General features: G+C 45.6%; 1 protein-coding gene across 4 annotated transcripts; it reads right to left on the reverse strand.

Annotated features, from left to right (window-relative positions):
* Positions 1-15,116: 15,116 nt before the first annotated feature.
* On the reverse strand, positions 15,117-17,797 carry LOC101758028. 4 transcript variants are annotated; one of them, XM_022828131.1, is made up of 3 exons: positions 16,734-17,797; positions 16,107-16,242; positions 15,117-16,003 (listed from the first exon to the last, which is right to left on the reverse strand). In XM_022828131.1, the coding sequence occupies exons 1-3, from the start codon at positions 17,767-17,769 to the stop codon at positions 15,433-15,435; spliced, it is 1,743 nt and encodes a 580-aa protein (XP_022683866.1). In that variant the 5' UTR covers positions 17,770-17,797; the 3' UTR covers positions 15,117-15,432. The 4 variants fall into 4 exon arrangements, with proteins under 4 accessions (XP_022683866.1, XP_004975293.1, XP_004975294.1 ...); XM_022828132.1 differs by having other exon boundaries at positions 15,734-15,896; XM_004975236.3 differs by having other exon boundaries at positions 15,117-15,896; positions 16,107-17,797.
* Positions 17,798-21,843: the final 4,046 nt, after the last annotated feature.

Below are 21,843 nucleotides of genomic sequence, written 5' to 3' on the forward strand. Positions count from 1 at the left end.
ATTATTGTATCTATAGTAATCGTATAAATACTAGTTTGATGTGTATAATATATTAAGAATTATATATATAGTAGTATCATTAATATGGACAAGAATTAAAAAAAAGTCTTTAGTACTAAAGGGAGTACGTGCATGGGCCTGCGTGCGCATGCGTGTACCACTACGGGACACAGGAAAATTGCCGAGTGCCAGGAGCACTCGGCGAAGGGCAAAATACACTCGGCAAACCGTTTGCCGAGTGTAACACTCATCAAACGGCACACGGCAAACTTTGGGTCGGCAAACACGTATTTGCCGAGTGTTTTGTGTCGCGCACTCGGAAAACTCTTTGCCGAGTGGCCAGAAAACACTCGGCATCCAATTTTTGAAAAAAAAATGTTCCGCTGCCGCCGCCAGCACCACCAGCCACCACCGGCCACCACCGCCAGCACCACCAGCCACCACCGGCCACCACCGCCAGCCACCACCGCCAGCACCACCACCGGCCACCATCGCCAGCCACCACCGCCAGCCACCACCACCAGCCACCACCGCCAGCCGCTAGCCGCCAGCACCACCATCGGCCCCCTCCCCTCGATCCGCGGCCGCCGCCCGGATCTGGCCGCCTCCGGAGCCTCCTCCCCTCGAGCCGCCCGGATCTGACCGGCGGCGGAGGGAGGGAGGAGGCCGTCCTGGCCGCCAGATCTCACCGGTGGGGAGCGGGGCTAGGAGGAGAAGGGCCGGAGGAGGGGCGCCGCCCGCCGGAGGAGAGAAGGGGCGCCGCCAGCTGGGAGAGGGAGGGGCGGCGCGTGGGTGAGTGCGGCGGGTGGGTGGGAGTGGGGGGGCGCGCGTGGGTGAGTGGTGGGTGGGAGTGGGGGGGCCGGGGGGGGGCGTGGGTGTCTTAATGTGGAGCCGGCGAGTTTGCCGAGTGTCCCAGATTTGGGCACTCGGCAAACTCCTTCTTTGCCGAGTGTCCCACTCGGCAAAGATTTTTTTTCCATTTTCCACCTTTTCCACAATAGTTTCTACTGATATTATTTGATTATATTATGCGGTGATTGTTAAAATTCACTCAACAATATATATTTTATTATTCTACTCATATTATTCGATTATTTTATGCGGTTATAATTCAAATTAAATTTATATCAATTAAAATTCTATAATTGCACTTAATACATTAAAATTATCTAATGGTTTCAAAAAATTATAAAAATTTCACATGAAATAATATATGTTCTCTATTACCTATACAAAAAGTTTTATAGTCAAAACAAAACTGGACCTTCACTCTAACTCTAATTCTTATCGAATCCTTCTCAACGCTACTATTCTTCTTCTGAGATGTTTCAGTTTCTAAACATCGTATGTGACGACATGTGCGAAATCTTCTCAATTTTTTACCGCAGCCTCCACATATGATATCATCACATCATGAGATAATCTTCTCAATTTTTTACCGCAGCCTCCACGTATGATATCATCACATCATGACAAATCTCATGATTTTCAGACTTCGCATGCTTTTTTTACAATTAAAAAATCATTTGGCCACACATTCATGGTTGTGTTTCCTGAACAAAATGTTCAAAATTTCTTTTCATTTCATGGGTAAGACCTCAAACTTGGCTAAATAACATGAATATTATTTTTCTACTCATTTTATTCTATACTTTGAATCACTTGCAGTTCAAATTTGACATATACAAAAAATTTCCTTGAAATGCAATTAATTAATTAAATATAGCAAACAAATCCGAAAATGTACCAAATTTTAACATGGAGTAACAAATGTTGTATGTGGGGAGTAGAAAAATTTTCAAGGTGAAAAGAGAAAAAAAACTTATTATTTTGCCGAGTGCTTTTTTTTGACACTCGGCAAACCCCCCTCTTTGCCGAGTGTTTTTTTTGACACTCGGCAAAGAGGCGGGTTTGCCGAGTGTTTTTTCTTTGCCGTGTGTTTTTAGCTTGGCACTCGGCAAAGAGCTTGTTTGCGGAGTGTTCGAAAAAAACACTCGGCAATTTTTAGCTTTCCCGTAGTGTACCCCCTTTAGTCCCGGTTGGTTTCGCCTGCGTGGTGACCCCAACCGGAACTAAAGCGGGTCTTTAGTCCCGAGTGAATGATCCGGGACTAAAGACAACCCCTTTTGTCCCGAATTGATAGTCCCGAGTTGGCGTATTCTAACCGCGTCCGCTAATAATGTTCACCCGTAGCACAATATTTCTATAACTGCTTATTACATAACCCATTAAGGAACTATCCTCACTGATCAACGAGGTTTCAATGATGAGGTTTTCATCGCATTATCCTAATCTATTTGCCACTTGACACTCCCAAACCTGATGACTCCGCCCCCCTGGGATCGACTATGGCCCATCGATCCATCCCCCATTGCCCAACGATTTACCATTGTTATGCAGGGTATTTTAATGGGTCAAATTAGCTGCAATATTGGTCCTGCGTTAGGAAGCAACAGAGACTGTCCGTGGCACACAAGGTGTTGGAGATCGTCGCCCTACACATATTTGCTAAGAATGGATGGAGATGTCAATTGCATACTATTTCCCTTATTTGTGATCAGCTAGTGTGCTGAGGATATTGTAAGATATGGCTGCGTGCGGTCGCAGAGGTCGGATATTTATCCATTTCCTTAAAAAAGGTAATTGTACCATTTGCCTCAGCCTTATCACAATGTTTTTCACCACCTTGTCCAGCTCCGCCAATTGCCCATTTGTGCATAGAGTTTGCCAATTCTTCAATGTGTCCACCAGCTTATTTAGCATAGATATTTTTCCACCAAACTTGTGCCATGAAAACACATACCAATATGGATTTTCCACGAGGTCCACATCAATACGAAACTGCATATATTCAGCACATTATTTTTGTTATTACTTTACCCACCAACGGAACCGATTCATAGTCATAATCTATAGTTTTAGCACAGATACCACAGAGCTATCCCCACATTACGGTGGTAGCCTGCAACATTCAGAAATCAGGTGGTGACATGTAGAAAAACGACCTTCCATTCTCAACAAAAATCTCGGTTGTTTTTGACCTATGACTAAAAAGGTTTTAGTCCCGGTTGGTAACACCAAATGGGACTAAAGGTGATTCTCAATAAAAAAGCTCGTCCGTGGAGACACCAACGGGACTAAAGGTGATCCTTTAGTCCCGATTTGAGTTACAAACCTGGACTAAAACCTCTGAGGGCTTTAGTCTCGGTTGGACATTTAATCCCTGTTGGTATTACCAACCAGGACTCAAGGGTCCCACGAGTTACTATAAAAGGATTGCATCCCCTACTCAGTTAGATGTGCTGTGTAGGTGAGATGGTAAGGAAGCTACATGTGAGGCTTGGAGTCGTGGGTTTGAATCCCATGCACCGCGCACGCGCATATTTCATGTGAAAAATCGCGTGACGTGCACGTGTGGGGGGGCCTCCCGGAAATTTCTAATATTTTTTTGGCGCAAAACCCTTTAGTCCCGGTTGGTATTTAGTCCCGAGTGAAAGGCTGGGACCTTTGATCCCGAATGATTAGTCCCAATTCGGAAAACCGAGATCTATAAGGTTTCCAATCAGAACTAATGCTCGTTTCTCTACCAGTGGGTGGACTACTACCTTTTCCTCGCGGAACAAGCAAGTTGTGTCCTCCACGTACCTTCTTTCAACTAGATTAGTTTTAGTTAAAGTTTGTTGTTAAAAGAAGGATATGTACGCGAGGGGGAACACTAATCTCAGCAGGAGTACAGATTGAATACCCTCTTAAGCTAGGTAAAATTGCATAAACACTCCCATCCACCTCAAGTTTGGCTCCCCAAACAGTTATTTTATTGCAAATGCCCAAACCTTACTTAGTTCTGTTGCAACCCCACCCCGCCCCCCTACATGTCCACATGCTTAAGCGATTAAATGTGTCCTCACAAATTGCGTGCCGTCAGTGTGGTCTTTACCGATATTCGATACTTTCAGCAGCATAGTCTTGTCTCTTTTTTTTATGTGTTTTACAAATAAAAGTGATTATGAGTGAAATGATCCGGATTCCCATCTATGAGAATCCAAGCCTACACACCTCCGTGGCAGTCCCAGGAATCCTATCACGTGAAATCCCCTATCTCAGATAGTACAAATCCATACCAACATAGAAATATAGTAGCAACATAGTAATGACAACATAGATATCCATTACATCATTTCGGCACATGCCGGTACAAGTCCATCAAGACTGATTCGTGCAAGGTAAATCATCTACATAGTGTAAACATGTAGCATATATGGTGAAAGTCATCTCCATACGCGACTTGAGGGAATAGCCATCCCTAGACTTCCATCCATCGTCGAAGTCATAGTCAGGATCAAACCCTGAAAAGCCAAAGTCTACCCGAGAAGCAGGTAGGCCATATGTCAGTGCGAAATCTAGCTGACAAGTAATTGTTTGTAGTTTTGCCATACATTAGATCGGATATGGCATAGCACACAATGGCACAGGATGTATACTGGTTCAGGCAATACGCCCTACGTCCAGTCGGGGGTCAGTCGGTCGACTTTATTCCTGAGCCTAGGTGCTCAAAGTTTGCAGTGGGGGAACAAACAAGAGGAGTAGAAGAGGAGGGCGCCTGAGTCCTGGCCTTGTTCTCCTCTGAGTGGAGGAGAGTGATAGGAGCTCAGGCTAGCGCTAAATGTGTGTGTGTGCGTGTGTGTGAGCATGAGAGTGTAAGAGGGTGTCTCTCTTGTGTCTAGGAGCAGTGGGGGTCCATCCCCTTTTATAGTACAAGGGGACGGTCCTGGTTGGCGGAGGATAATAGAGTGAGTGTACGGGCGCTGCCTAGTCTTGTCGAATCCCACGTCGATGGATACGGTATGGCTTCCGTCCTCGATCCTAGTTCTCCTTGTCAGGCCACTACGCCATAGCGGGTAGGTTTACGACGCCATTGTGCGGACGTGCGCTGGGCGTGGCGTGGTACGGCTCCGTGTACAGCCGGCTGACTCAGGCACCACCTCGTTATCCTCCCACCTGCTCCTTGGGCCCACTCCGAGCGGGCGTCCCCAATCAAGGATATCAGTGCAAGTGGTACAGAGAGTCCTCAGTCAGGGGATTAGGTTGGGGGCACTCAATCGGGGTCGGACTGTGGCCCCATCCCTGACTGGCTCCCTCTAGTCAGGGCATCGACCAGACCTCCTGGTTGGAGGGGCCGGTCAGTAGCTAGATCGTGGTCTTGGCCTGGCTGTGCGTAGCTGGGCTGGCCCAGGTATATGTTTGTTGTTATGCCTTTTATTGGGCTAAGTGTCATAGGAAAGTGGTCCCGTTGGGGACCCCAGGTCTATGGACCCGTCACCATGTCAACTCCCAATAGCAGCATGATAAGGAAATGGGGGAATAATACTATATGCATGGATAAACCTATATGTGGTTGCAGGGGTCTATGCAGCAGCAACAACAGCAAATAAGGATGCATTAAAGCAATACCATCTCCAAGGTCAACACCTCATATCAAGGAAGTCATCACAAATCACCAGATTCTCCACCTAAGGATTTAGCACCCAAACACACTAGGCTATGTGAGAGTTTCCTTCCTTCACATCTCAACGGCAAACGATGGCCTGTCTCAAAAAGGGAAGGTAGAGATATAATATAAGTCTAGTCATAGTAACAGATCGAAGGACTACCCATATCCGAGGACACGCTAATAGCTATAGATTTAACTCTGCAGAGGTTGTACATCTATACCCACCTGGATGAAGCCTTAATGGTAGGGATTCGTCCAAACCCCATCTAATGGCCGAAGCCCTAGTAGGTGGCTAGCACTCTCCTATTTCCTCAAGTCTAGAAATGTCTTCAACTGCAGGGCACGCCGTCGGCAGTTGAAGACCTCGAAGCTATGAAAGCTACACACGGTCCCGTCGGGGTGCAGTCTGGTTGAAGAAAGTCCTCACCTCAAACTCCTTACACTAATCAGCCGATCCGCCTACAGGCTGAGCGCTATCCACCACTAGTCTCAGACCGAACCCTGCCCATAACATGAGCGAGTGATATGTACATGGTTAAACCGACTTGGTCTTCAAGGGCCGAGAGCAAGCACTCAAATCCACAAATAACGTGTCGAACCACCTGCAATGTACCCACGACAGGTACACCACCTGCTCCTAAAGTCTCAAACAAAGTACCCACCACGGTACGGGGAACAGAGAGAGTTCAGAACATCTCCCCAAGCTAGGTACTATCTCTGTACTGATCGTGGCTCGCTCCCGCCAAACACATCAATGAATCACACACACCCAAAACTCACGTGAGAGTGTACAAGGATTCCGATCACCAAGTACATGGCATAGACATGCCAAACATAGCTCAAAAGTAGTGTATATGGATTAAAGTAAGGTGGACAAGCTAGGGGTATGTAGCTAGTCCACAAGTAGGTAGCAAGGAAAAACCGGATAAACAATTATCAAGGCATGGATAATAAATTGATTGTGCATTAAATCATCGACTAAGCATCATAGGTAAAGCACTAGCATCTAACCATGCATAGAATCTATAAGATTGGGAGTGACATGACACCTGTTCTGTTGTTGCGGCTATCCTCTCCTGTGTTGTCGAGGTCTTGGGAGTTTTCTATGTCGTAGCTCGGGTCTAGATAGAATGAGATATGATGTGTTTATAAATTACTAGCAATACATCTCTGCAAAAACTCCAAGAACTCAAAAATAGAAGATCCAATTCACTTCAAACTAGCTACAATTAGCAAGGATTCAATTTTATGAATTTACTACATTTGGTTTCATATTTTTTGGAGTTCAAATGAATTAGTTATGAATTTCTAAAGGAAAAATGGACATTTAAATTATTTGAAGTAATTTTAGAAAATCAGAAAAAGGAGGGGACACTTGTCAGCACCAAGATGCACCACATGTTGGCTAACATCAGTGTTGACTGGTGTCAACGGTGCAGTTAGCGGTCAACTGGCTCCAATTGTCAGCAGGTGGGCCCCACAAGTTAGTGGGCCCTATTGTCAGTTAGTGGGCCCCACCGGTGGGCCCAACCCTTGACACGTTAGTGCCACGTGTCACCGACATGTCCGTCCGACTAGGCTAGGATCCGGTGTGCAGGACCGAATCCCGTGCGGCCCACGCGGTGTGGCCTTTCATGTGGCTACCGTGGGATTGGCTGCGGCGGCGAGCGGGTGGTGTGCAGTGTCGCGGGCGAGGATGAGCGGTGATGTGCCCACAACATCACGGCGCATTGCAATGTTGCGGCGAGGCATGGTGGGGCTGCAGGGTGGCGGCAGCAGGGTGACACATGCGGCATGGTGCGACGTGGTGAGGCTGGTAGGAGGCAGCAGCAGGAACGGTTTGGCCAAAGGTCGGGTCTTGGCATTGCACGAGCAGGCACGTGGCACGGCATGGCGCGGAGCTGCGACGTGGGGGCTGGCGCATGGCAAGGCAGGGTGTGGTGCGACCTGGCCAAAAGACTGATATTTGGCCTTGCATCGGTAGGTGCACGGTGCCGGGAAGTCCCTGCACGTAGCACGGTGTTGATGGCAGTTTGCACGCCAACTGTGAACTGCAAGCGCACGGATTAGTTGTAGACCTTCCCTCAGAGTACTCCCCCAAGGTTTATCAATCTGTGGAACCTATAATAAAAGATCTATTTCAACTAGCATTGTTAGTATGAACCTTTTGTTGATGAGTGATTTAGATCCAATCTACTAGCATATATAGACATATAATAGATAGAGCAGAGGTAACCAATCTAGAGCAACCTTGACTATGCATGTGTTGTAGTTCTGAGTATGGATAGCAAAGCAATACAGATATGATCTTAGTAAAAGCATCTTTAAATCTACACCTCCGGTCAGGCTCCTAAAAACCCCTATCTTATGCAAGAAAGACCCCATCACGATCCTCTCTATCAGTATAGGAAATCTAAGGGCATGATCACAAGAACATGTTATACTCATCGGTAGATTAGACATTAAAATCCGATCACCACGACCACATAAACATCCTAAGCAATCTATCATCGATCATAGATTGAAAAGCAAGCAAACTTGAAAGAGCACAAAATCATAGAAGGAGATATTTAGATCGCTAAGAACAAGAACAGATCTATTACTTCACCATGAATGATTGTACATCAAAAGATCAAGACCGGGATCGTACCTTGATCTTGATGATCCTAGCTCCATAACTCTGACGAGGATCTTCCTCGCAAGGTGATCACGCTGGCCAAAGCTTAGCTATGCTAATCCCTAGACAACTGCACGGCCCTCAACTCTCCGAAGTGGTGTCCCTCAAGATCCTTCTGCTTCTCTACTGCTTCACCTCAAATATGCCATCTTTGAATGTGGTGCTCGATGGAGAATTGGGGTATTTATAGTCTGGAGGACCTGTGGCTTAAATTGGAAGGCGAGGGGGTGAGGAAACACCCTAGGTCAATCGGCCTAGGGGAGTCCAGGTCGATCGGCCCAGGCCTTCCTTTCCTCATCTCATACCCTCCTTTGTCTCCAAGTCTTTTAGGTGTTCTGGAGTCTTCTTTTCACTTGCATGTGGGCCTAGCACGTCGATAGCTTAGTAATGAGATTGATCTTTGATAACTTTCTAGATCTCCACTTGATCCTCTTTGATCATGAGCTTATGTTGCCATATCTTTGCAAACTTATCCATTAAGTCCTCTTGGAGGATTGCTTGCCAAAAACGAGCATGAGATGGGGCCAAAGGACCTTGGGCCGATCGGCCTAGGCTCCATAGGCCGATCAGCCTAGCCCTTTCTGGGCCCGTTGGGCTTCATCTTCCTCTGGTTCGTTGCTTGTTCATTGCTTTATCCAATTATGCTCCATTAAGTCCAATTTCCTATGAAAAAAGAATATCCTCCAAAATATATTGCATATGTGAAAATCACCAGTTTATTAGTTATGATCAATAGTTTAGGAATTAAATTTAGGTTATTATTGAATAGGGGTAAAAAGGTCTCAATAACGAGCGTCAACACATGGCCACTAAGGCGCGCAGGGCACCAACAGTCCGGGCTTGCAGCAGCAGACGGTGATGGCTAGCGGCGGTGGCGGTACCTGCAGAACGGTGCGGCTCGATGGTTGAACATACGGGGAGCAACGGTAGAGGTGGCTTGATGGCCAGGCATGCTGCCAAGGAGATGGAGAGGAGGTGACGGCGCTCACAGCAAGACGGGGGTGAAGACGTTGCCGGCTCAATGAAGGCTTGCGGCACGGCGAGCGGTGGCAGCTCCTCCTTGGCACGGCTTCCTTCCTTGCAGTGGCAGTGGTAGCGGGCGGCTCCAGCTTCTCCCCGGCAACACGGGGCTCTGACAGCGGCGGCTTCCTCTTCCTCCCGGTGCGACCCCTCTCCCCTTCAACTCCCTTCTCCTCCTCTCCTGCTCTCCTCCTCCTCCCCTCTCTTCCTCTCGGGCCAGTGGTGGTGGCAAAGTGGAAAAGCATCGGGGCTTGGATTAACAAGGAAGGCTACCGGCCGAGGGTATTTATAGCATGCGGCCAGGGTACAACATCAGGGCGAGGAGCGCGAGCTTGCACGGCCGTCAATCCTCAGCACCCATGCTGTGAGGGTATGTGGCGGCCATCCCGCGACACGAAGCTAGGGATTGTGGTCGTGGGTGTGAGGGTCGGCATGGTAGCAAGGGCAAGGTGGAGATTTCCCCACCATGGGAGCTTCTGGATTGGGGTCACGGGCGCGCGCAGCTAGGGCTAGTGGGGTGAGGCGCGCACGGTGGCTCTCCCCTCGTTGTTGCGAAGTGGGGGAGGGCACGGATGCGCGAGCGAGGTAGCGGCAGAGCGGGGGCAAAGGCGAAAGAGAGAGGAGGCGGCGAGAGGATGAAGGAGAAGCTGACACGCAGGCCTGGGTCTCAGTGAGAGGGAGAAAGAGAGGTTGCGCCGGCGACCTGGCCAGGTTGGCTGGGCCGTCTTGGCGGGCCAACCTGCTGGGCTGTTTCGGCGGTGGGGTAAACAGTCCAGTCCGGTTGGCGGTGGCCGGCATGGTTAGTTAGGTTAGATAGGTTTTGATATTTAGTTTGAATTTTGAATTTGACTCAAAATTCAAACTCACTCAACTTTGAGATCCAAATAAAATCTAAGAAATCCAAATCAAACTAGCACTCAAGTTTTGAAAATAATTATACAATTTATTTAGTAGGGATTTTTAGGAGAGATTAGAGAAGTCGCCATTAATTTTTAAATGAGCTCACAATTCAAACAAAAAGTTTTAAAATTTTTGAAATTTTCACTCATATTAATATTACTCATTTGAGGAATATTACAATGAGAGTTTAAATATTGTCTAATTTATTCCATTCTTTACACAACAAAGTCAATGCAAAATGATATTAACTCTAATGCAAGCACTTGGATAAGCTTGACTTGGCTAGCTTGGCTTGTGGTGGCTCTACGTTAACAAGAACGTTTTGATTTAGTTAAGCATGTACACAATGGGGGAGAGGGGGTGGGGGTTCGCAACAAAATGACTTATAGGGGATTGACAAACTTGATGTGACTGTGCAAAGTTGTTGTCTAGTTGTTGCTTCTTCATCTTTTTCAACATCAATGAGATCTGGATTAAGTACCCCTTCCGTTTTATACAATGTCACTGGCTATATTTTCTATAAGTAATAATATCTAACACATCAAATAAGTAAATTATGAGAATATATTTCATAATAGATCTAATGATACTCGTATGACATCCTAAATATTATTGCTCTTTTCTGTAAATTTGGTAAAACTTAGATCAGTTTGACTTAGGACCAACTAAAATGCCTTGTATTTCAGAACAGAGAGAAGCCCGATTGGTCCTCGGACATAATCTTTGTAAGGTATTATCTCCCCAAATAGCTAATCAAATGCGAGCACCTCCTGGGGGCGTGTTTCTCTCAGCTTATAAGGTATTAGCAACAGTTTCTATCTTTTCCCGAATCTCCCTTAACGTGAGGAGAAAGATCAACTCGGCTTTTATACGATGTCACTGGCTATTGATAGAGTGCTGCCGAGAAAGTCAAGGCAAGAAATGGAGAGAGTCTTTTCATATGGGGCAACGATGAGATCATCAGTTAAGGTGGCGGAGGATAGGAGGTGTGCAACTTTAGAGCAAGAACCTCAAACAAGAGTGTTTCACATCATCACATGGTTGCGGACTAGGGTTTTATATCTGGAAAAAGCCTTCGATGATGAACTGGCACTGCACCACGTTCCCAGTGACATAAGATTGGAATTGGGTGCTAAGCTAGGCCATGGATCAACAAATGAGAGCTTTGCTTTGGTTAACTTATTCGATCGACGTCCATACAGAGCTGGTCTCAACTTTTTTATTTGAGCAAAAGGAGAAGGATTACTTTTTTTGAAGAGAATTCACCCTTACGTTTTGCCTGATAGGTAGGCTGGCGGAGCTGCGAGCTTGGGCTCCGGCTCGTGTGGGGGGTGTTGGGGGGGGGGGGCAGAGAGAGATGTGGGACCGGATTTCAAGAGAGGCTTTCCAGCACTGGACAAGAGTTTACCCTTTCATCCAGCAATCCTTTTAATTAACTTGTCCACTTGGACGTATATCTTCCCTTCTCAAGTTAGTATAGTGTACGGGAAATCCTATATGAGTAATTGGGAAAGTTTCATGTTGCAGCAGAAAAGCCTAGCATAGTTGTTGTTCTGTTCTTCAGATCACATTCCTAAAGTAATCAGATCACAGACTGAATTTTAAGATGGACCAGATGGACTATGTATTGAATCTTTCAAAGCTTTCTGGCCAAAGATAAGACTGGATGTTATGGAAATGTTAGAGGAACTCCACAAAGGAAACCTTGATTTGAGAAGACTGAACTATGAGGTGATAATTCTGATCCCAAAATTGAAATTGCCCAATAACATCAAGCAATTCAGACCCATCTGCTTGCTTAATGTGCTATATAAGATTATTACCAAGGTCTTGACTTTAAGACTGATAGAGATAGCAGGAAAAATAATCAGCAAGACACAGACTGCGTTTATTCCAGGGAGGAATATTTCGGATGGAGTTGTTATTGTACAAGAAGTGCTGCATGAATTGAAGAGAAAGAAACAAGAGGTGGTCATCCTAAAATTTGACTTTGAGAAAGCATATGACAGAGTTAGCTGGCAGTTCCTAGAAGAGGTACTAGAGAAAAAGGGCTTCTCTGAAACTTGGATCAAATGGGTGATGTAAGCAGTGAAAGGACGGAATGTTTGTGTTGACATCAATGGTGAGAGGGGGGATTTCTTTAGAAGCTTCAAAGGCCTGAGACAGGGGGACCCCTGTCTCCACTTCTTTTCAACATGGTAGGGGATGCCTTCTCTGCCATGTTGAATTTGGTCAGGGAGAAGAGTGATGTTGCTGGTTTGGTGCCACATTTAATAGAGGGGGGCCTTACACACTTGTAATACGCCGATGACACAATTATATTTCTGAAGAACAATGCGCAGAATTTGAGAAATATGAAAGTCATCTTATATTGTTATAAGGCATCTCTGGAATGAAAATAACTATAATAGAAGTGTGGTTTATGTGATAGGGGTAGAGGAATCGAAACAGGTTGAGATTGCAGAGATTTTTGGATGTAGAGTGGGAGTCCTTCCTATGATATATATATTTGGGCCTGCCGGTCAGTGACTGCAAGATAAGCAAATCCCAATTGAGTTATACTTCTAAAAAGATAGAGAGAAGGCTTGGTACATGGAAAGCAGATACAATGTTATCACTAGGAAAAACAACCCTGCTAAACTCATGTCTATCCAGTACACCTATGTACACCATGAGAGTTTATCTGCTGTATGAAGGAAACTACTAGGCACTGGACAAGGTTAGATCCAGATTCTATTGGCAAGGGACAAACAAGAAGAGGAAATATCGTATGGTGAAATGGGAAACATTGATCAGACCTAAAGAGTTTGGTGGACTTGGTTTCCTAGATATAAGGACAATGAACAAATATTTGCTGGCAAAATAGATTGACAGACTTGAGAAGGGTGATGACAGTATCTGTATAGAACTGCTAAGAAGAAAATACCTGGGGAAAAAAGTATTTACCAAATAAGAAGATGCAATGGATCTCAGTTCTGGAAGGGGATACTTGAGATGAGACAGTGGTTTCAGTGGGGTAGAGTTACAATAGTGAAGAGTATGGAGACTGTGCGTTAAAAATTGAATTCCATCAACTATACAAATTTTGCAGGGATCCGCAAATATCGGTTGAGGAAGCTTTGAGGGGAGGAGTATGCCGAATTGATCTGATGAGAACACTGAATGAAGAAGAGATGCAGGAGTGGAACCGGTTGGTAGAGGCTATGTCACAAATTACCCTATGTGAGGGTAGAGATGAGAGTAGATGGGCCTTAGAGAGGTCGGGCAGATATACAACTAAATCGCTGTACAAGGATCTGACCTTTGGGGGGGTCAAAGATAATAGGATGATGGATATCTGGAAGTGTCAAGTCCCACTAAAAATAAAGATCTTCATGTGGATGGCGTTTCATGATAGGATCCAGTCAGTTGTTCAGCTGAAGAAGAGAAGATGGGCGAGGCCAGAAGATTGTAAATTGTGTGAAGAGTTAGAAACCACTGATGATATCCTTTTCCAATGTCCTATAGCTAGGTTCTTGTGGGCTTTTATCAAAGACACGCTTGGTTGACGATTAGCCCCGAGCTCCTATTCAAATCTGGTAGAGATAATAATGTGAGATAAAAAAGATCTCCCAAAATCAAACATGCTCTTCTTATGTGCAGGTGCACTATGGGCGCTGTGGAAGACAAGGAACGACCTGGTGTTCAACGACAAGATTGTGGTAACACCAGTGGTAGTAATCCACAACATGCTGGCTTTGATGACATAATGGAAGCTGCTGATAAAGAAGAAGAACCTGCTGGGGATGGAGGTGATGCTCAGCGAGCTCTCATAGGCATGCCGCCAAGTCACATGAAAAAAGAGTGCTGGTAGAGTTCTGATTTTGTGTAGCTGATCACTGGGTGATGTTCGCACTTACTGATGCAAATGTAAACCTCCATCGTTGTACCTTTCTGGTAGACCTTTATGATCTAGAGTAGAGTCGAGTGGTGGTGGGTAGAATGAGTTGAGGTTGGTTGCTGTTTTGTGCCTGCTAAAGCCAATCTCTAGTGCTTGGGGCTGGGGGGTAGGATCCTGAAAAACGTTACAGGTAACCCCCAGTGGTGCTACCGACCGAATGTAATCCGCCTACTAAGCTTTCAATAAAGCTGGGCGTAATACCTTTGGTCTAAAAAAGTAATCAGATCACTTTTGTTATAGTTTATCTTTATGCTTGAAAGCTTCTCAAAGAAAGCTAATATCCATTTAAAATGGATGTGCTGAGTTATATCATTTCTCAAAAACAGTAGAGTATTCCAGACTGATGACACCACCCAACAACTTTGTGAAAAACATCAGCTACAAAATTATAGCTAATATTCTAATCATTAAGCCTCACACGAACTGAACCACCTCCATTCATCCTAATGATCCATTTATCACAAAAAACCTCTAGATCTAAGGATCTCCTCAAGGAAATACAGGTTGACCCTATCATAAGCCTCCTCATAGACTAATTTCAAAATGACACCAGCTTCCCCTCTCTTGCCAACTTTATGAATAATCTCATGGGCCGCTACCATGCTTTGAAGGATACATCTCCCTTGGATAAAAGCTGCTTGATTAGGGGAAGCTTATCACTAACTTTGATCAGCCTATTGTTAAAGTGACCTCCACTTTGCTTTATTCGATCGCATACCAGATTGGTTTCACACAGGAACTCGCACTCTTCTGTCGCAAGGGTGCAAGATCTCAGTAAACTAGTCCAGCGTGCCAACTGCTTCGCTACACGAGCTTGTAAGATCGTGATCAACCGCAAACACTTGCGTGCCAACATAGGTAATGGCCATTTAGCCAATTACTGTACATAATGAGAAAGCAAGTACGAAGTAAAGCAGCCTGTTTCATACGTAACGCCATCCTTATCCGCTAAAATGGTCTGTTCTACAACCAAAAGCTGGAAAAATTATCTTGACCAAAAACGACGCAAGCATAGCTCTGGTGCCCTGTTAGGGAATGTGGTAGTATAGGCTACAAAAGTTTGTCTTGTTTATATGCATAACTTCAGATTTCCCTGACTCCATCTCTTAGATCTCTCAGTGTAAGTTGATGCATGATTCATTTGCAACGTTACAACCACTAGCATGCGTAAACAGTTAAATCTGCTAGGAATCAGCAACACTCCAGACCCTCCATACATCTGCTTTATTTCCTTGATGGAGATGAGGAAATCAAGCAATAAACTCACTCCAAAACGAACCACACGAACCTTAAGTTCTTCCAAAAGGGGAAGAAAAGAAAAGCTCACCGACAAAAGCAAACAATTGATAAATCAAGCTAACTGGGAGGGCAAAGCACACAATGCAAACACAGACTCCTTAAGCTTCAGGATGTCGATCTCGAGTCGTCGTTGGCCGGAGGAGATATGCCGGTATGCATGATCAACGCCCAAAGCAAAGTAATGAACTCGCCTCCCAGCACTAACACATCCTTCACACGCTCCTTGTCGCTTGAAGCTGCAATGTAGATTATGAGCTCCGTCCACACATCTGCTAACACCTTCCACACTGTTTGAGGACTATTGTTAGCTTGGTCCATTAGCAACTTCCCCAGCTTCGCTCCACTTGTTACAACCTTGCTCTGATGACTCTGGCCTGTAGTTTCCACGTCAACTTCCCTCCAGCCTGTAGTTTCAGTTGTATCCTCGCCCTTTATGCTTTCCATGATTTTCTTCACACGTATTCGCCGTGACGACAAGTAGTAATCCCAAGACCCAAGCATGTTCTTCAACTCCTCACATATATCCTCGAAGAAGAGCTCCACATTTTCCTGGTTGTCAGGCAGTATCTCTGGGTGAAATAGCACCAAGTAAGCACAATATTTTGACAGCCTCGTCGCCACCTTGCATGAGGCGGCTTCTTGGGTACTCCTAGGGGGACAGTCCACCTCCAACAAGCTGGTGGCGATATGCCATGTTAGGGTGACCTCAGCAAGACTGTTGCTGTTGCAAGCCCACGAGAGCTGATAAAAAAGATTGTTCCTTGTCAATGCAGACTCACCTTTGGTAAGAGGGGTATTGTGGCTGGTACCACGTTCGTGTTCCACCATGTATTCCATGATGGATTGTTTCAACTTGTTTGGCACCGGTGCAGTTGTAACCTTCAGGGAGAGTGTGGCAGGCAGTGCTAAGAGAGGCTGCCAACAAAGATCCAGCACAGAAAACTGCTTGAAGTCAAGGTTTGTATTTCTCAACTTGCTCCGTAAGAGCATGAGAAAACGAAAGGAGCCGCTAAAGATGCAGCTCCCACGCCATTTGGGTTTGGCCATGTAGTTGCAAAGTAACGACACCATGTACCAGTTGGAGAGTATGAAGATGAAGAACTCCCATATTTCTTCATAGCAGAGGATGATAATAAGAATGAAAGTGATAAAGAGATCTAATATGAAAAAGAAGGCTGAAGGGGATTCGGTGGCACTTAGTAGGAGGCATATTCCTACTTTGGATAATCTAGTTATAGCATAGTTGTGGCTGATGAATTGTAATGTGAACATCAGATTTCCGTTGCCGCTGAGAAGACTAGACATGATGCAAAAGCCAAGTACAATTTTGAGGATAAGAAAGTAGTTCACTAAGAGGAAGAAGGGGCTTGCCAGAACGACAGGAGTGACAGAATGATTGTACTCACAGAGGAAATTGACCTCATCATTCATCACTTGGAACAGTGCCTCCGCCGTGCTTTGTCCACTGCTGCGGAGACCTTTCAGGAGGAGGTTCCGGCTGTCACGGGCTTCTTCAGCTCTCATCACTGCAGGTAACTGCTCAAACCTTCGACGCAGCAACTTGAACAGAGCAAAGGAGAGGCAGAGCCTCCTGAGGTGTTGGTTTTGATCGAATGTGGTGAAGAGATGGTCACTCTCGGCAAGTTCCCATACCTTACCCACAGTGATGATGCTATCACGAGGGGTTACCTCATTAAGCTCGTAGCCATATGCGGTGACCTTCTTGACCAACTTCTCTTCACCCATGACAATGTACTTGCATCTCTTTAAAAGCTCGTGATGTTCACCCTGGATAACTTGGTCAACATCATGGGCACCCAACATCTGCTGGGCCATATATGAGTTAATGAGACCAGCATTCTTGCCATGGGCGTATGAACGCTTCTCGACCTCAGTGAAGGCGAGTCTTTGCAACAGTCTAGTGACACACAGGATCCAGAGCATGCTGAACAATGCCCTCTGAGCAACAATGTTGATGTTGAAGAAGACGAGGCTTCCCAGCCACACGACACGGCCAGCACGCTGGATGGTGCTCGTGTACCCTCGCATACGGATCTCGTCCACCTTTCTGCGTAGGAGCTCCACAAGAAGCATCCATGCTAGAATGAGCAAGGCCCTAAGCGAGAGGCCAGCCGAGGGCAGGTCCCCTTTGTTCTTGGCCTCGGAGAAGAGGTAGGACATGACGGGGAGGAAGAGTGAAAGCACTGAGGAGAGGAAGAGGCGGACTTTGGGGTTGAGTATGGCGCTCACATCAGAGATTCCACTGAAGAGATTGAGGTTGAAGAAGAGGCCGGCGAGGATGAACACGATCAGGGAGGCGGGAACCGTCGTGAGCAGATTGCACTTGTCTGTGTAGGATGCCGTGAGGTTGGCAGTGTATGAGAACAGGTATTCTGGGCAAATAGGCGACCGACTAGAAACATTATTTGAGAGGTTGGCCATGCATGCTACAGCTCTTGCATCTTGGGTTGCCTGCTGGCCCCTTGCATGCGTATATAAGCTAGACGGGCTCATGGCTTCTTTGCTATCATTTGCGGAGATTTCCATGGATGGAAGGATGTGGATCACGAGAGGCCGGCGTGTGCGTAGCATGATTTGCTCCGCTTGTCGATTATCTTTAATTCTTTTGATTCTGTTGTTGGCATTCTATTCCATTTTTCTTTTTCTTTACCAAAGGACGTGCTTTGTTAATTGCGTCTTTGCAAGTGCTGCAACGACCTGCAACTAATTAAAGGGTGATGTAACTTTACCTTTTACTCACTCCGTCCCAAATTATTATTCATTTTAGCTTTTCTAAGTACATAGTTTTTACTGTATATCTAGATATGATATATATCTAGGTGCATCACAAAAGTATCTTAAAAAAAGTCAAAATGAATAATAATTTGGGACAGAGGGAGTACATGCCAATTGATAGAGGTCCATCATTATACACTCCTTACCTTTTGCGATGTGCAAGACAGTTGGAAAAATCAATGAGCTGCACAGGCAGCATTGTTCATCCAGTTCGCTGGATTTATTAACAATAACAGTTTTATTCTTGACTAGTCAATAGTGATGATGTATTTTAATTGTCAATCACTAGTAACCTAAACACCAAGATAGCTCCAATCATGCTTCTCCTCCACACTCTAGCAACCGCAGAAACTTGGTTAATGTCTCATGGTCATCATATCCTAACCAGCCTTCGTTGCACGTCTATATCTATCTATACCTATACTAATCACAGTCTCCCAAGAAGCTGTTGACGCCAAAAATCGAACGATGACTCCGACTCCTGCATCGGACACACGACCTAGGAGAATTTGCTTAGCTCCTGTTCGGGTTATTGCCATGGTACGGTTTGTGCGGCATGCCAGTCAATCTGACCTGTTGATCGATAAGGAAGAAAAGGTATCAAATTTCAAAGGTTCGATCGGCTGAAGTTCCGATCTATTTCAAAAGATGTATCAGCGAATCGGCTGAATTAGTGTAAAGATAACCGGCTATGAAACAGCCGACGATCACGTGGCAATTGTAAAAGAAACTACTGGAGTAACATAAACAATGCTACAGAGACAACACTTGGAACAGATCTAATCGGCTATATGATAATAAACAGAATATTGATATAGCTGACAGTTCGTATCTCAAGCTAGATAACTGGTGATAAAAACTAAAATAACAGGTAAAACCTATAATTCTAGTAAATATCGATAATCGGTGAATAGATCTAAACAAAACAACAGCGATGCGCCCGAAGTTAAAGCTCAGAAATTATTCGATACGCGGAACTTACAAATTGGCTGGAGGTCATGTTGATGCAGTCCTGCCAACTCGCTCAAACTCGTGAAAAGAAAAAGTATTTGGTGAAGTCACGACTTGAAAGTAAAGTTACGTGAAAAAAGTAGATTTGTATCCTCACCGACTATGATTTTATCTCTAATTCAAAATAACAATTATTTACATACAGATACAACTCCCATCGAAGTTGAACACTAATCAATCTTCTATGGGCCAACTGCAACTTTATTTTGCTACCACCTTGGCCCATTTAAGCCCATATCAGCCGAGCTACCCTAGCTTCCAATCGGCCAGTCCTCATCGACTCCCTCGGCTAATCGGCTGAAACACTGTAGCTCTATCGGCCACTTTTCTTTCGTTGACGCCGACCCTAACACGTGTCAAAAACCGGCGTCAACACATGCCCCCCAATTTCGGAGTGAAATATATCTTTTGCTCCGAAATTTTCTCAGCTCTGACTCCTTTCTCCGGAGAAAGCGCGGCAAAAACCCTCTTTGCTCTGAAATCTTCTCCTTGATGATTGCATTTTTTCGAACAAAGCGCCCGCGGGCAACTGCTCTTTTTGAAATTTACGCAGACGGCGTGGTAAAAATTCTGTATTTACCCTTCTCTCGAGCCATCCTCCAGATACTCATCTCTTCCGCTGCTTCTTCTTCTCCGGGCGAAAAAGATTTCCCTTCCGGCGAATCATCTCCTGACGCACTCTGACACCTCTGCTTGTTCCGCCTCCAGGTGCATTCTAGTGCATTCTGGTGACTTTCTCTCATTCTTCATCAATTGCGCCAGTCATCTAAATCCCAATGGCAATCCCTTCAGCCACCATGGCCTTCGTCCCGGAGGTAAATCTTCTGATCCCTCCTCTTTTCTTTTATCTTCCCGTGATTCCTAGATCTGTTCTTAGTCTTCTTTATATTTTCTTAGGAACTCAGGCAAAGAATTACCATCCCCATAGCCGACACTCTTGGACTCATCAGACTTGACCCTATGGGAGATCCTGACCCAACCGATCTGATTAATCTAGAGACTCACAGGATCTCATTTAAACAATCAACTATGGATTTGGACAATTGGACGGGCACCTTTAGGTCTTGGCCGAATGAAACTCCCGGCTAGAGAGAATGGTTCGTTAGGATGTTGAATTCCAAGAGAGTCTTCTGGGATGAACAGAAAATCGGCCACTGCATAAATCTATCCCTGTCTCATATGGAAAGGAATGACTATCTGCTCATCGCGGCGTCTTATTTCTAGTCCAATGCCCTCAATGCATTTCTTTTCAGTCATAGACCAATGACACCAACTCTAGTCGATGTTCTGATGCTGACCGGCCTCGATATCTCCTTCGCCGATACGCCTTTTGAACTTTTAATCAAACCCAGTTACCGGCTGGAAACAAAAGCCATCGACGGATGGAAAGGCTTTGTTGAGAAGAACATAAAGACTGGGCCCATCACCGAAAAAGAGCGCATAGCCTTCTTGATGATGTGGTTAGAAAAACACCTTTTATGTGGAAAATCGGCCGGTCGTACCTCCAACACGCAAGCCTTAGCCGAAGCGTTAGCAAGAGGCGCTATTGTTCCTTTGGGAAAACATCTGCTGGGGTCACCATAATATATGTTGCATCAAATCGCCATGCAGCTATCATCTGGGGAGCCCATCGGGAACCCTGGTGGTTTATCAACCTCTGGCTCAATTTATATATGAGTAAAATCTTCAGAGAACGGATCGAAACCAAGACCTTCCCCAACGTTGAATCAGAAACTAACCCATCGGCAAGGCGCCGCTGCACCTCTTTCGGAGAAGCTGTATCCTCTTTTCCAGGCAGTAAGCTTACTCCCTCAAGAGTAGTCGAGCACTACAGATGCTTCTATAACGGCTTCAGCGAAGAAATGACGAGTTGGTATCCATACCAGAGAGAAAGCCCAACTTTTGAGAATCCTGATTGCTTCAACTCGAGTACCAACTCTTTTGACGACGTGATTATGGGCATTTTGATCAAACCTGAAATCTTGCTGGCAAACTTCTTCTCTGGGAAGGACTCTCCGACATACGAATTCTACAACCCGTCGGTATTAGCCCGGCAACTCAGCTTAGGACAAATGCCCATCGGAATTTACTTCGTCGGTCGGGTGAAATTCCGAGAGTCGGTCTTAAGAGGATTTGAATACAACTGATTATGTAATCTAACACCGGACTCCAGCACTATAGACCTGAGCACTTGGCTAGTAGCACCCTTTTCTACTCAACAATTCAAGTCATGGTGGGTCGAGTGGAAACAACACCTTTTTTGTGCGACTCCTGCGGTATATTGCAATCAGCTGGACCCTGCTCATGCCGATCCAAACGCAAAGGTAACAATACTTTCTCGGTCGATTCCTCGCTTTCACTTTTTATGCTACAGAGCTTTCATCACTGTCTTCTCTTCTCTACGCAGGTTGATAGCCGAGTGCCCCCAACGCATAGCCGGAGCGGCAGGCCGATAAAGACCCATCATCCGTACATGTCGTACCCTCTTATCGGCTATCATGCCCCATCGATGAAAGATATAGCCACCGGCTAATCGAAGCACAAGCTCAAGATGTCCACTACAAAGAAAACGAGCTGCAGGGTATGAGCCCGCACTGAATCGGCAACAACTCAGACAGCCGACCAATCGGCCGCGACGTCGGCCGAGCCCTTTGCCGCACCCATCCAAGTAGATGCTTTGCCGACCATTTAGGACATCGACCCTCAGGC

Source organism: Setaria italica, chromosome VII (assembly GCF_000263155.2).
Source record: "Setaria italica strain Yugu1 chromosome VII, Setaria_italica_v2.0, whole genome shotgun sequence".
In the NCBI taxonomy this organism is placed as follows: domain Eukaryota; kingdom Viridiplantae; phylum Streptophyta; class Magnoliopsida; order Poales; family Poaceae; genus Setaria; species Setaria italica.